Source organism: Heptranchias perlo, chromosome 17, assembly GCF_035084215.1.
Source record: "Heptranchias perlo isolate sHepPer1 chromosome 17, sHepPer1.hap1, whole genome shotgun sequence".
NCBI lineage: Eukaryota > Metazoa > Chordata > Chondrichthyes > Hexanchiformes > Hexanchidae > Heptranchias > Heptranchias perlo.
This window is the reverse complement of record NC_090341.1, coordinates 25,015,534-25,030,554: the sequence shown is the minus strand read 5'-3', so window position 1 is coordinate 25,030,554 and position 15,021 is coordinate 25,015,534. Positions and strand designations below refer to the sequence as shown.

General features: G+C 39.3%; 1 protein-coding gene across 1 annotated transcript in view; it reads right to left on the bottom strand.

Annotated features, from left to right (window-relative positions):
* cacna2d3a (calcium channel, voltage-dependent, alpha 2/delta subunit 3a) overlaps nt 1–15,021 on the bottom strand; it is a 633,142-nt gene that overhangs the window by 57,600 nt on the left and 560,521 nt on the right. Inside the window, exons 31-34 of the mRNA XM_067998742.1 lie at nt 13,334–13,404; nt 11,277–11,352; nt 10,163–10,215; nt 4,382–4,437 (exon numbers count right to left, since the gene is read on the bottom strand). Coding sequence (XP_067854843.1) covers nt 4,382–4,437; nt 10,163–10,215; nt 11,277–11,352; nt 13,334–13,404 — 256 coding nt within the window. The remainder of the gene's footprint in view (nt 1–4,381; nt 4,438–10,162; nt 10,216–11,276; nt 11,353–13,333; nt 13,405–15,021) is intronic.

Sequence of the window (15,021 nt, the reverse complement as noted above, 5' to 3'; positions counted from 1 at the left end):
TTTTATATCCCTTATATTGAAAGCTCTGTTTATTCTATTTTTAGCAGTAAGGTTGCTGTAAAAATGTACATTTAATCATTTTACATACACTCAACATTGACACAAAGGCCGTTGAACAGCAGATACTATGTGTGGTTTTACTTACTGCATTCAGATTGGTTCTTTTGTTGTTCTCTATACCACTGTTGCAGTTAATAACTCTCTGATGAAATATTATATTTCATAAGTTAGGTGATGATATGAATGAAATAATTACCATTTCTAGCCCCAATTGTTGGCTATCATGCAATTTGGACTGTTCCAGATCCAAATGCAATGTAATTTTATAGTGAAACTGTTAAAAACTTAGAGTTATGTGATTCAATAGTAGTTCAGAATTGTAAACATTTCCTTTCAAAACTGTCATCTGTGTAGCACTATAATATGCAGAACTGATTTTGAAAGGGAATGTTTACATTTCTGAACTACCAGCGGATTATGAAGCTAAAAGTTTCAGTAGCTTTGTAACCAATTAGGAAACTACACTGAATTTAGAGCTGCAACAGAAACAATTTAACTTAAGTTCACACTTAGAAGGCACCGAATTAAGGCAGCAAAACGCCACTTAAATAATCAGAAAACTACACTGATATAAGTACATGGATAATTAAAATGTTCACATGCTCATCAGAGTATCCACAAAAATTAGCTCTTAAACTGCTGGCAAGTTCAAGGAAATTCAAGTCTCTCTGAGTCGATCATTATTTTAAGGTCAGCTCACACTTAGTGGCACTGAAACAAACACCGACATTACAGTAATAAATCAATTCAATTCAACTATAAAATTTCTTACTATAAAATGTAATCCTGTGCTATAAAAATAAATGCTTAAAGAACAATTGAAAGTAAACATTTTAAATATTTACGCATTGTCTTCCCTTTTACTCTTTTCCCATCTTTATTAATTTAACTTTACTTCTATCGTCTCTAAACATCCCAATCTCTTTTCTTTGTAAACTAAATTTAATTTCTTGTCCACCATGTAAAAAAGAATCGGTTTCCTTTTGTACTACCATTCAAAGTGGATATGGTAACCTAGTTCTGACACTAGACCAACAACCCAGAGATCAGGGCCTAAATTTTTACTCTGAGCCAGGAAGATGGTGGGGGGGGGGGGGAACGGTGTGTTTGGGGGGGGAATTCCTGACGGGAAACCTGGAAGTACTGGTTTCCCAGATGTCCTTACGGTTTTGACGTAAGGACATCTTCTTTTTGTTGGTTACCCACCTGACAGGCCAGCCTGATTGACCGGCAGTCAGTCGGACAGAAGAGGAAGGAAATGGATGAGAGAAGGTAAGTCTTAGATGGGGGGGTGCAGGGGGGAGGTCAGTCATGGGGGGAGGGGGGTTGTTGGGAGTCATCGGGGGTTAGGGTCGGGAGTCATCGAAGGTCGAAGTCGAGAGTCGGGGTTGGGAGTCATTGGAGAGATCGAGGTTAGGAGTCATTGGAGGTCAGGGTCGGGAGTTATCAGGGGTTGGGGTTGGGAGTCATCAGGGGGTTGGGATCAGGAGTCATCGGGGGGTCGGGATCGGGAGTCATCGGGGGGTCGGGATCGGGAGTCATCGGGGGGTCGGGATCGGGAGTCATCGGGGGGGTCGGGATTGGGAGTCATCGGGGGGTCGAAGATCGTGTGGGGGGTCATAGAACGTGGGGAGGATCAGAGATCGTGGGGGGGTCGGAGATCGTGAGGAGGGTCGGATATCGCGGGGGGTCGGAGATCGTGGGGGGAATCGGGGATTGTGGGGGGCATGATGGAGATCATGGCTGGGGGTCGGAGATCATGGTGGGGAGGGGGTTCGCTGCAGGTAAGTTTGTTGGGCCTGGAGAAAGCATTCCTACTCCTCTGGGCCCAGAAGCTGGACTATAAAGGCACTTACGTACTGTTTCGGGCCTTCTCGCCTTCTCTCACATGGCATGAAGTAGAAGGCATGGGAATCCTGGTACCCAGGGGTTAAAAACAAAACACCTGTCAAAATGGAGGCCCGCAGCCTCCTTGAAAGCTTTTAATGACCCGCCTCCTAATAGTGGGTTGATCGCCTGCCCCTTGTCCCGCCTCCGTTAAAACCGGAAATGGGCGGGTTGGCGGCAGGTTTTAGATTTTAAAAAATTTTATAGCCCCCCTGCCCCCAATCCACCCGTTTTTCAAAGTAAAAATTTAGGTCCATGAGTTTAAATCATACAATGGCAAGTTGTGAACTGAATTCAATAAACTCTGGTAACTCAGGGTACGGTAGTATAGTGGTTATGGCAGAGGCCTGGACAAATAATCCGAAGAACGTGAGTTCAAATGCCACCATGGCAATTTGAGAATTTTAATTCAGTTAAAAATGAAAACTGGAAATAAAAAGCTGGTATCAGTAAAACTGAATGCAGCTGTTGGATTGCTGTAAAAACCCAACAAGTTCACTAATGTCCGTTAGGAAAGGAAACCTACCATCCTTACCTGGTCTGGCCTATATATGTCAAACAATGTAGTTGACTTTTAAATGCCCTCTGAAGTGGTCTAGCGAGCCACTCAGTTGTATCAAACTGGTACAAAGATTAACAAGAATTTGCAGTGGTTCAAGAAGAAGGCCTATCACCACCTTCTCAGGGTAACTAGGGATTGCCAGTGATCCCCACATCCCGAGAATAAATTTTTAAAAATGGGAGCTAGTGCCAGAAAAATAATCATGAAATCTTCCAGATTGTTGTAAAAACCCACTAAAGTGCTTCAGGGAAGGGAGCTTGCTACTCCAACAAAGAAACAGGCCATTTGTCCCACCCAATCTGAGTTGGTGTTTACCATCCACATGAACAAATAGTTCGAATCACATTTACCTACCCTGTTTCCATATCCTTTCACCCACCTATCCAATCTAATCTTAAATATTGACATTGTTTCTGGCTCAACCACTAACCCTGGAAGTGAATTTTACATCCTCGCAACACTGCTCTGTTTCTCCTGCCCTCTGTTCTAAATCTCTTACATTTAATCTTTCATCTATGACCCTTTGCTCTTGACCCCCTCAACTATTGGAAGCAGTGTATCTCTATCTACCCCGACCCATCCTTTCATAATTTTAAACACCTCTATCATATTGCCCTGCAATCTGTGTTGTTCTAAAGAAAATTTGAAAAAAGACACAATTTTTCAATCTACCCAGTCTGGCCTACATGTGACTCCAATCACACGCAATGTGGTTGACCATTTATGCCCTCTAAAGTACCCTAGCAAGCCATCCAGTTGAAAACAATTTCTGAAAAGTTGAAGAAGCAGAAAATCAGATGGGCTTATCAGCAACAATCCAGGCATCAATCAGCATAAGACTAAACCAATCTCAGCCCAGTCAACCCTGCAAAGTACTCCTCACTAACATCTGTGATCTGGTGCCCAAGTTGGGAAACAGTCCAACAGACTATTTAAGCAACAGCCCAACATACTCAGAGGATCATATCAATCAGCCAATATCCCAGACTCCTCCATCATCATCTAATTGTCCTCTGATATTTAGTGCAAAAATATAGTCAACTCTGTGCTGCAAACTCACACTCACTAGGAACTGATTTGAGATTTCCATCAGTCTTGGCTGGACTCAATCAAACCCAGGTCGCAGAGGTGAAAAGACAAACTGACATTACTTCATTAAAAGGCTAGGCTTGAAGTTGAGCTGATGGGGGGAATCTTAACCCTTCAGGACGGGCGGGAGAGAGGCGGGGGGGGGGGGGTTAAATTCTTAAAACTCGACCCCAACCCGCCGCGATTGCACCTACTGCCGGTTTAACCAGGGCGGGTTGGGGCGCGGGCGACTCACTCCCGCTCTTGAGAGGCGGTAATTATAATATGTTAACGAGGCTGCGTGCCTTACAGTTGAGCAGCCATTTGGATTTAACGGCTGCAGGAGGGCTTGGGAAACCCCGCAGCTAAATCTAAAGGGAGGCGAGAACTGCCGGATCCAGCAGTTAAGTGCTTTCCCAGTACTGCTTATGGGGCAGGAGGGGCAGGAATGCTTCCCCCCCCACCCCCCGGCCTCCCAATGCTAACCTGTACCCACCACCATCCCCCCCCCACCAACGATCTCCAGTCACTCCACAATCTCTACCCTCGCAATCGGCTGCGGCCTTCAACAGTCAGCCTTCCCACCCGACAGCCAGCCAGCCACTCAGCTGCCGGGAGGAAAATAGAGAAAAATAATTCAAATGCGGTCCTGCTGTTAAATTCAGCAGAACCTCCACATTTCCCATATTTCCTGGTTTCTCGGCCACTGACAGTCGCCCCAGCTGCCTCCCCGCCTCCCCCTAAATATCGGGGAAGGTAATTCTGCTTGCTGAGTTATTGGTAAAAAAAAGTTACCGATCTTACCTTTCACTGTGAAGTCTGAATTCCACCAACTGCAAAGATTGAATTCCACCAGAAATCTAATAAAAATTAAAAATGAACTTTGTTAGGATATTTATAATAGTTACACCACTAAGACCTTCTTTTAATAGGCTGCTGTGGCTGGATTTCAAAAACTATCAAGACCAATTTGCCAGTTTTCTTATTAACGTACTGCAGTGTAGCAATGGGATATGTAGAGACACATTTAAACACTTACAGTTTTTACTGCTCTCCTCAAAATACATTTTTGTTTAAAAATTATATAAACTGGCTAATCCAGCTTAATTCTGAAATGTGTTATTATGTTCGAGTAAGTACACAAATTTCAGTTTAGACTAATCCCCATATATTATGAGTCTCCAAATTAATGACACTAAATTTGCTAAATCATCAGAGATGGCTTGTTATTAACAAGGGCATATTTACTTCTGGATCTAGTGATGAGGTACAAGAAAAATGCAGATATAGTGCTAGGAGGAAAATACAGTACACCAAAAGCTTCTTATGATGGTCAGCAGTGGGATAATCTCAGATGTCTTTGCAGGAAAGTTGTTGCCAAATGTAAGTTCAAGGTAGGATCATTTGTTATTGAAACAAATGTTCGGTGATCACTGTGAATGGATGGTCTCCCTATACTTTAATCTTTCGGACAATATTTGCAGTACCCTAGAACCCAACGAGGTGAATGAACACACTGCAGTCTTCTTACCTGTGGTAAGTGAAAGAAGTATGTATATGTTGGCACAAAACAACTCATGTTACTAATTTCAACAAAAATCCTAAAATACCAGTCATCAACACAAAATGGAGTGTTAAATACTGCTAAGGAAAGTTTGAGTGCTAATCTAAAATCTGTAACGTTATAGATGACTTAAAAATGCTGTCAAAATTGATTGTCTTAAAACTACAATTTTCAAAAAGGGCGCCTAGAAATCACAGAAAGTAGATAACCTATCTCTGGTGTGCTTTTTGATAATGATTTTAAATAAATTTAGCTTCAGCTTAGCAAATGTACAGATACAAATATGGCAAACAATACACAATGAGTGTATTAACACTGAAAACTAGACAACAGATATTACGGCCATGAACAACTACTAGGAGTAATAATGGTGAGGACAGACTGAGAAAATATGCATTATGATAGTTACATTTAGACTGACAGCTTTGTCAGTGCTGTTGAATTTCTCTTTCACACCAGATCTACAGCCTATACTGATTAATAGTATGAACTATAAGGAGACATACATTACCTAGAAGTACACTTGAACTGGCAAACTTCCAGAAAAATATGGGCAAATACTGAAAAATAAGGTTTAAAACAATAGGAACAGGGTTGGTTTTCTGAGTCCTCAATTGTGGCGAGGTATCTTGCATGAGCAGCATTGGGAAATCATGGGCAATGGGCCGGTAGTTTTTAGATGTGCCGTCGTGGCTTGCAAGCTACCTCATTGTGTGAAATGACTCAAAATATATCCGGACAAGTCTGCATTTTGTTCACAGCATAAAATGCTAAAGATGCCCTGCTACATAGGCATTTATGTTAAGTATTCTGCAGCCTTAAAAGCAAGTATCTTTCCTATGAAGTTTGGGCGAATACAGGATCTGTAGCCATGGATGGCAATACATTTACTGAATTCGGAGTCAGAATTAACTGTACCACTGGCTGAACAAGTCGTAGAACATCTAACCGAAAAGGAATAAACAGAGGCATGCCCATCTGAAGAGGAGCAATGAGTGCCAGTTTCTGCAGATAATCTTAGGCTGGCATGTATAGAGTGCAACGTGCAGCTAAATTGTAATGTTGGTCGAGAATGTGCGAGCACAGTGCTTCTCTCCTAACAGATTCCTTGCTAATTTTATAAAGAGACCGGGGGTTCAAAAGACTGCCTGGACACACAATAATGCATGGCTTTGTACTGGAGTAGACTTATACTTCAACAAACTCAAATGGTGTGATACTATCTACTAGATGGGGGCTCACACCTCCTGGCTTCAGTGCACTCAGCAGTCAGATCTAACTTTTGAGTTACATTACAGTTTTGGCATTGGAAACCATTTTGCATCAGTGAGAAAGAAATAATATAATGGCAGCCTTATGATCGTCTGCTTCCTGGATACGAATGACAGGAACAAGACCATTTAAACTTGCACAATTCAGAATGAATATGTTAAAGGAAAACAAAACTCTATTTTAAAATTCAATGTTCCAATAATTTGGACACAAATGAAATCCTCTACCCAATGGTATGAACTCTGCAGAAGTTTTTAAAGAGAATTCCAGCTTGTAACAATGCATTTTTCCACCACATGAGTGTTTGACCTTTTGACTTCTTTCTGCTTTCTGCAAACTCAATTGTGGGCAGGTTTTCCAGTACAAATGATCCAAGGTGGGAAACATTATTTAAAGCACTTGATTGCAAAAGCATTTTGCCAACTCAGTACTTTAGATAATATATCCACCTGGGATCATTTTAGTTGGGAAATTTGCCCACAATGAAGTCACCTTGTTAAGAGAAAATAGCAAAATGTCACTGTCCATGTGGTTAAAAAAATGCAGTGTTATGATCAAAATTTTTTAATACAGCTGTGTGCAGTTTACAACACTAGACAAAGAACTATGTAGATGAGTAAATTATTGAAACTGATTATTTTGACAAAAGACCAAGGTCTCATTTAAGATACAATCTATTTGAATTGCATTAAACTGAAATGGGTTCAATCAGATTGCTCCTAACCTTCTATGCCAATGTTACCTAATCTTCTGTTGGAGCAGGCTGTTGGAGTCCTTTGTTGTCCATGGACATGGCACATGTATTCCTCATTTAGTTCAAAGCAAAACCCCCTCTCAATAGCAAGATTATAAGCATGCCACAATCATTCCACAACTTTGGCTGGCTCGCACTGTAAATTGAAATACTAATGACACTGTAACTAGAGACTAGTTATATCTCTGTTCTGAGTTGTGTAGCGGGTCATAGCCCAAATCCCTCAACAACCAGGTTTCCAGAGAGTCATTACGTTAAAATACAGAGACAACCTTTTAAGGACAAATGAGTTGTATTGATCCTGGGTAATATAATTAACATGCAAGTTCTTCCATTGTATTTCACAGACCACCTGTGCATTGATTGAATGTCTTAGTGGTTGATGTAAGTCTTAGGATTGATTGTGATTGCACTTATCTCCACATACCTGCTGCAATCAATGACACCCAAGATCCTGGCACAGAATTGCTTTCTCCAACTGTTGCTTCACAGGTCTGTGGATATAGATGAGCCTGCACTCCCTCTGGAACAGTGCAGTTGCCATACATCTTGAATGCAGATGCACATTATACTTTAACTAATGGCAACTAAATGACCCAGTGGAAAGGCAATTCTAGTTATGAAGGAGATCTTCAAACTATCTGCTACTATTTGACATAGTTCAATTACCGTCCTGGACAGTCTTAACCTAGACACTGCTTCTCTGTTAATCCCAGCCATGACATTCGGGCCCTATAGATCCACTCCCACAGATGTGATCTTTACTTGAATGTTCTGTGCGTAAATTTCCCATTCAAACTGTTCTTATCTAAAAAGATGATAACAGCCATGGTGCAACAAAAATGATATGGATTTTTTTTGGTGACCTGTTATTCTTATTATTGCTGGTTCCAATCTGAATAAATAGATGACTTGTGCAGGCTCTTTTTTTTTAAAGAGATCAGGAACTACAACATGGCCTACTTCATTAAATGAGGAACATTTCTCTTATACTAGATGACAGAATTTTAATTTAGTCAGTCACTTTTCCTCCCACGTAGACCTACTGTTTTGGGTCATCACTTTAACCAAATGCTGATTCAATGTTGTAGGTTTTGCAGTGCTCTGTGTGCATCACTGAGTGATTCTATTTGGTTATGAGGAAACCTAACCTTTGGATTGACCTGGATAATGAATCAGTGGCACATGAGGAAGGAAATTAATACTGTCTGAGTATAAAGTTGCACCTGGCTGATATTAACTTTTGCTACCTTGGGTAGAATGGATCTACATCCAAACTGATCGGAAGTAACCTATGTCATTGGATAAAGCTCCAGGTGAGTGGGGGGACTTGAAAGACTTAAGATGGCATTGGACATGGGAGGGAAAGTTCAAGTTATCTCCTGCAAGGGGGGAGATACATTCTTATTTTATTTTTTAAAATTTACAAAGATAGAGCAGCACTCTGTATTAAAAATACATGCACTGGGCTTTCTTTCTTTTAAGTATAGTGCAGTTCAACACCAACGGCAACCTTCAATTTTACCGTCAGAGGGGCACTGGATAAGTCTTTCCATTCTCAGCATCTTGAAGTCTTTTGGTGCTGAGATTAAAGGCATTCAGCTCATTTGACTGATTTAGAAATCATTTTGTGACGTAAACTAGACTAAAATGCCAAACCCATGTCACTTTGAATCTTTAACAGTCAGTAGCTGAAAGCTAACATTTATTCACCAGTACTGAGTAGGATTTAAACTCTGACTTTCTGAAATGAAGTACAGTCATCATGTATATCTGCAATGTTATTATTTAATGGTGGTAGAACATGTGAAAATGCATGCTCTGCCTGCATTACAAAGCAAAATAGTTGAAAACTAAGGCCGACTGATCTTGATGTTAGGTTAATAAATTATTAAAATGCCTGGTTGAATAACAATGAAGATGCAAAGTTATCATAAACTCAGAATTCTTATTGAACCAGATTTTTCTGTAAAAATAACAGAGGCTAACAGCGCTCACGGTTATTCATGTGCAAATCAGAAAGCAACTTCCGGTGACCGCACATGTGCAGTTAAACGTGGAAATCCGGAAGTTGTTCTCCGAGATGTGATGCTCCTCCAAAAGCTGCACGAAAACGGCATCTCGGTGTCTGGCTCCCCGCGTAAAGTTCCTGTACTGGTGTTGCAGATACGGACTAAACGCGCCAAAAAGAGTTAAGTCAAGTAATTTCAAGTCTTAAGTACCATTTTAACGGTGTGCTAAGTCTTAATTACTGCCAAACCTCTCTGGCACTGAAAAATAACTTTTACAAGTGTGGGGGTCTCATTCCTTCAGATCTTAATTATTGTTGGACATTTAAAAAAATTATCATTTTTTTTACTTTTTATGTTTCTTTTATCTCTGTCTCTTAATTCAATCTTTCTTTCCCTCTATTTCACTTTCTGTAACTGATTTGAGATTGAATTCACTATGCTAACTTGCACTTTCTCATTCTGACTGCGCTGTTATTAATGATTCTTCAATTTGATTGGTTAAGGAGACACACAGTTGCTTGCCCTGTTCACATAGGTCCCAGATGCCCTGTAGAGGGCGCTGCGCTGAATGGCTGTCCTGTTGACAGTAACTTGCTGTGCAAAAGCTCATAGGAAGTCGATGGGTAAGTGCAGGTCTAACAAACGGCACCTGCTCACAGCAAAATCCTGCCCAGTATGTTCCTTATGGAAATTTCCAGAAGAAAAGTTAATGGAATATTTCTTTCATTAGTTCTATATAATACTGAATTGTATCCATGATAACTAAATTCAAAGTGTTGACCACAAACATTACTGGCATCACAAAAACTCAAACTATATCATGTATAAATATGCTGAAATATATAATGTTATATCACAGGTTTATAAATAAATACAAAAAGGGTGCAATTAATGTATGGTTTCTTATTTGAGTTCATGACAACTGAAATCAATATGAATAACAACAAATCATGCTTTAGGAACTCGACATAGAATTTACTTACAAGATGAGTTCAGTCATAATCCACTTTATTGCAGCAAAGAAGACATAATAAGGCTGAAGAGAAGTAACTGAATTAGTTCAAGCAGTCATGAATATTCTGATCTCCATTAGTACCAACAAGTCAGAAATTGGTGGAATTAGTTTGTGTCAAGACATGATTTCATTTGATCTTAGAAATAAAATGTTAAACTTTAAAACAAATTGTACCAATAAAGTCAACTGCTAAGAATGTTGCTGAAAAATTAAGACATTATAGGGTAAATTCACTGATCCCTGGCTCTGCTGTGTTCAAAGGTAATGCAGGTTTGGTGAATTTACCTTTATATGTATTCTTTTTTATTCATTCTCAGGATGTGGGCATCCATCTTGTTATTCTTTGTAGTGGTTTGATGCAACCGAGTGGCTTGCTAGGCCAGTTAAGAGTCAACCACGTTGGTGTGGGACTGCAGTCACATATGGGCCAGACTGGGTAAAGGACATGAGTGAACCAGTTGGATTTTTACAACAGCCCGATTGCTTCATGGTCATTTTTTTAACTGATATCTGCTTTTAGTTTCCAGACTTTTTTTAAACTGAATTCAAATTCTCAAACTGCCCGTGGTGGGATTTGAACTAATGTTCCCTGGATTATTAGTCCATGCCTCTGGATTACTAGTGCAGTAACATAACCACTCGAGTACCATACCCCTAAAACTATTTAGCAACATTTTATTATTTACATAAAACTGCAGTCAATGAAGGCATAAGATTTCACTGCATTTTCAATGTTCTTGTATTTGAAGGATGCTCAGGTAAGGAATTAATTAGGTGCATCCAGAAGCAATGATGTAATTAATACACACCTGCTGTAAGCAGCAACAATATCATTACTCAAAAATTAAACACAGTAACAATCTTCCTATGCACAATATCATTACTCAAAAATTAAAAACAGTAACAACCTTCCTATGCACAATGACAGTTTTCTAGTGCTGTATAAATTAGTAGATTTTTTTTCCTAAGATTAACAAAACTAGTTTCTAGATTTACTATCAGGAGCCTAAAATTTTTGTTTAAAATTGGTAAACGCCCAATTTCAGTATATGGAGCATTACTGTAACGCTCACTGTACTTACATCCAGTAAGCTGTGTGCACTGTCGCTATTGTCTATGGTTGTTCTACACATGGCTTGGTAGTCATAAAGCGTTACTCTAAAAAAGAAAAGCAGAAAACTACTTAACTGGAAAAGAAACACAATCAGATTTTAAAAATCAAAATCAATACTTCAATAATGGACCATAACCTAAAAAAAAAGGAAATTAAGAAAACACACAAAATACAATAGATCAAGGCATCGTAACAAATATAAAATACTATCACAATAAAATATTTGAATGTTCTTCTACAAGGGATTGATGAATATTTTCATCATCAAACTTTTTGTTAAGGAAAACCACAGTTTAAAACATGCACTAATTTCTGTGCAACAGACTGAGATAGAAAAGAGTTAGATAACCAAACTTATATGGAACAGGTGCCGCTTTATCAAATCCAAGTAAATTGTGAACAACAGCAATTTGTCATTGATCTTGGACCAGTAAGAGTACATAATGTACTCCTAATTTAGTAAGTATAAGTTTTGAGGTATTACTCAGTTATGAATAGGCTGCTGCTAGTGTGATATTTTATTCTATTGACATTAATAATCTTTTTTTTAAAGAAAGAGTTATTTGTTAGCATTAAGCTTGTACTGATGACTCGTGTGCAGGGCTTCTTCTCCAATTAGTTGTTATTTCTTCCCATTACAGTACTTGAGCAACAAAAGAGTGAGATTTCACACCCAGGTAATGTGATTTTTATAGTCATTTCTGTTGAAATTTGATGTAGGTGAAAAATAATACTAATATGCATGACATTGTAAATGGTTCTCTCTCTTCAGGTACTGTCACCCTCCCGTTCAAAAAGGGTTCATCACTCCCATCCTCAATAAAGCCCATCCTCGACCCCTCTGTTCTTGCAAACTACCACCCCATCTCCAAAATCCCCTTTCCTCTCCAGAGTCCTTTAATGTATTGTCACCTCCCAAATCTGTGCCCATCTTTCATGTTTGAATCTCTCCAATCAGGTTTCCACTCCTGCTACAACACTGAATGGCCCTAATCAAAGTCACAATGACATCCTCTGTGACTGCGGTGCACTTTTCCTCCTTGAAAGGTTTTTCTGCAACGTTTGACATGGCCGACCACTATAGCATAATATAGTGCCAATAGTAGGGAAACCTTTTGCCTGCTTTTTTAAAATTCAAATACTCTTTGGTTATACTGGCTTGCAAGAAGCATAAAGAAGCACATCTATACCAACTCCAATATTTCTTAATCATCAGAGAATTTAGCCCCAATTTTAACTCCCGGGTCTCATTTGAATTGTTCTGAACTGTCTCCAATGTGAAGCCAGTAGGAATGACGTCAAGGCGGGCGGGAACAATGATTTCAGCGGGAGCCGCTGGGGATCCATGGGAATGGTCCCAGGCATAAGGTGAGTGTTGCTGGAAGGAAGAGGGAAGGCTAGAGCTGGGGATGCCCAAGGATTGTTTGCAGGGCCCAGAGGAGCACTCCTGCTCATCCGAGCCCACAAAAAACCTCAAAGAAATTATTTAAAAAGACATACCATGGCCTCATTTGGCTACTCTGCTGCCTCCCACGAGGTTTCGTTAGCTGATTTGGCACCGCAAAGGCCTCCCAATTTTTCTAGTTAAAATTGCATTGTGGCGCCGATGATATCAGCAGGCCGTGACTTTTGAATGCTACGTAGGCCCCCACCTATCTGGGCCGATTTCCCTACTGAACAATTTTTTTTGCTGAGTTAAAATAGCGTTGGGCATTTGAATGCAGAATGTACCTCCCGGCCGTCATTTTAACTACCCACCCACCCAGTTTGCGCTGGGCAGACTGAGTTAAAATCAGGGATTTATTGATTATCGTATCTTGTAAAGTGTCATAGGATTAGATTCCTGAAGATTGGAAGCACTAAGGATATGACTTTGATAATCTCACGCAGTTTTATTTGTTGAATATTTGATCCTAATAAAAAAAGTTTCAATGATTGACTATTTTTTATATATATAACATTTATGAAGTGATTCAAATTTGCATGCATCCATGTGATTTCTGTATCATTGTACATTATTCTTACCGTTTAAATGAGCCCATCAGTAATAGTTTATTCATAACAGCTCCTTCCACCTCACCAAAAAAGGTTCCAGTCTAGGAGGAATAGAAGCAAAAAAACAATCTAAGAGGAGCTTAAGTCACTACGGAGCTGTAAAGAATAAAATTGAAAGTGACAAAGACTAGTGTTTGACATGTTCTAATGTGACAGTTACAAAGATAGGTTTTGGAGAGTTCATTAGTATTCAGAAATCACGGAAGGCTCAGCAGTCAAGATGAGTTATGATGATAATACTTTACATGAAAGGGCAGACGAGAGAGCTTCTACAACAAACAGGTGAATTATATAACAGACCATTTTATAAAAGAGACAAAATAAAATTCACAAAAGGATATGAAGCAATCTGAATAACAAGTTTTAAACTGCTATGTGGCAATCATTTATTATATTAAAAGGTATGTTAGTGTTCCATAAAGTGAATGGTTCATACAGCTGGTATTGAATATCTCATCTGTCAAAGGGAATAGTCATTTTTATAAAATATGCTTTCTAGTATTTAAGTAAAGGATTGAAATACAAATCTCAAATATGAATCACAAATACAATGTTGGAAGTGACCATTACTTGAAATGTATAGTGTGAATATAATCAGACTAAATGCTAGAATTACTGCGGAAGCTGGAATCATCTGTATTCTTTGTTAGAGGACAAAACAACATTTATTTTGGATGGGGAACTACCTGGAGTCCTCTTTTAGGAAGTTCACATCAACAAAATGTTAAATCAACTGTATTTTCATATATGACATAATGTTTGACCTCTGTCATGGTATTTTTATAAATCAGTTTATTCAGATTTTAAATATTGTTGCATTAGGTTTCCTCTAAGTTAACCCCAAGTTAACAATTACTGACAGAATTAATGTTCCTCAACTAAAGAGCAGGAAGAGGGATCTTCAGACTTTACAGTATTTACAGCTAATGCATTGGTATAATGCATTGGTAAAATTGGTAAATTGAGCTAATATAGAAATAGCTTCTTGGCCGAGAACATTTTAAATCTCAGGTATTGCAATGCAGAATATAATTATACTATTAGTTAGATGTAAAAGTAAATGATTGATTGTAATCTCTATCTCAGTCAAAAGTGTGTGAGGAGAGGGCAGTATTTCTGTAATTAGGAGAGATCATCTAATTCATCAGGAATTCTGAAAATTTATTGAACTGATGACAATTTTCACAAAGAATCATAGAAAGGTTACAGCATGGAAGGAGCCATTCGGCCCATCGAATCCGTGCCAGCTCAAAGCAAGAGCAATCCAGCTAGTCCCAATCCCCCACCCTTTCCCCGTAGTCATACAAATTTTTTCCTTTCAAGTACTTATCCAGTTCCCTTTTGAAGGCCATGATTGGATCTGCCTCCCCACCCCTCGGGCAGTGCATTCCAGGTCCTAACCACTCGCTATATAAAAAAGTTTTTCTTCATGTCACCTTCTGTTCTTTTGTCAGTCACCTTAAATCTATGCCATCTGGTTCTTGACCCTTCCGCCAATGGGAACAGTTTCTCTCCATCAACTCTGTCTAGGCCCTTCATTGTTTTGAATACCTCGATCAAATCGCCTCACAACCTTCTCTGTTCCAAGGAGAACAACCCCAGCTTCTCCAGTCTATCCACATAACTAAAGTCCCTCATCCCTGGAATCATTTTAGTAA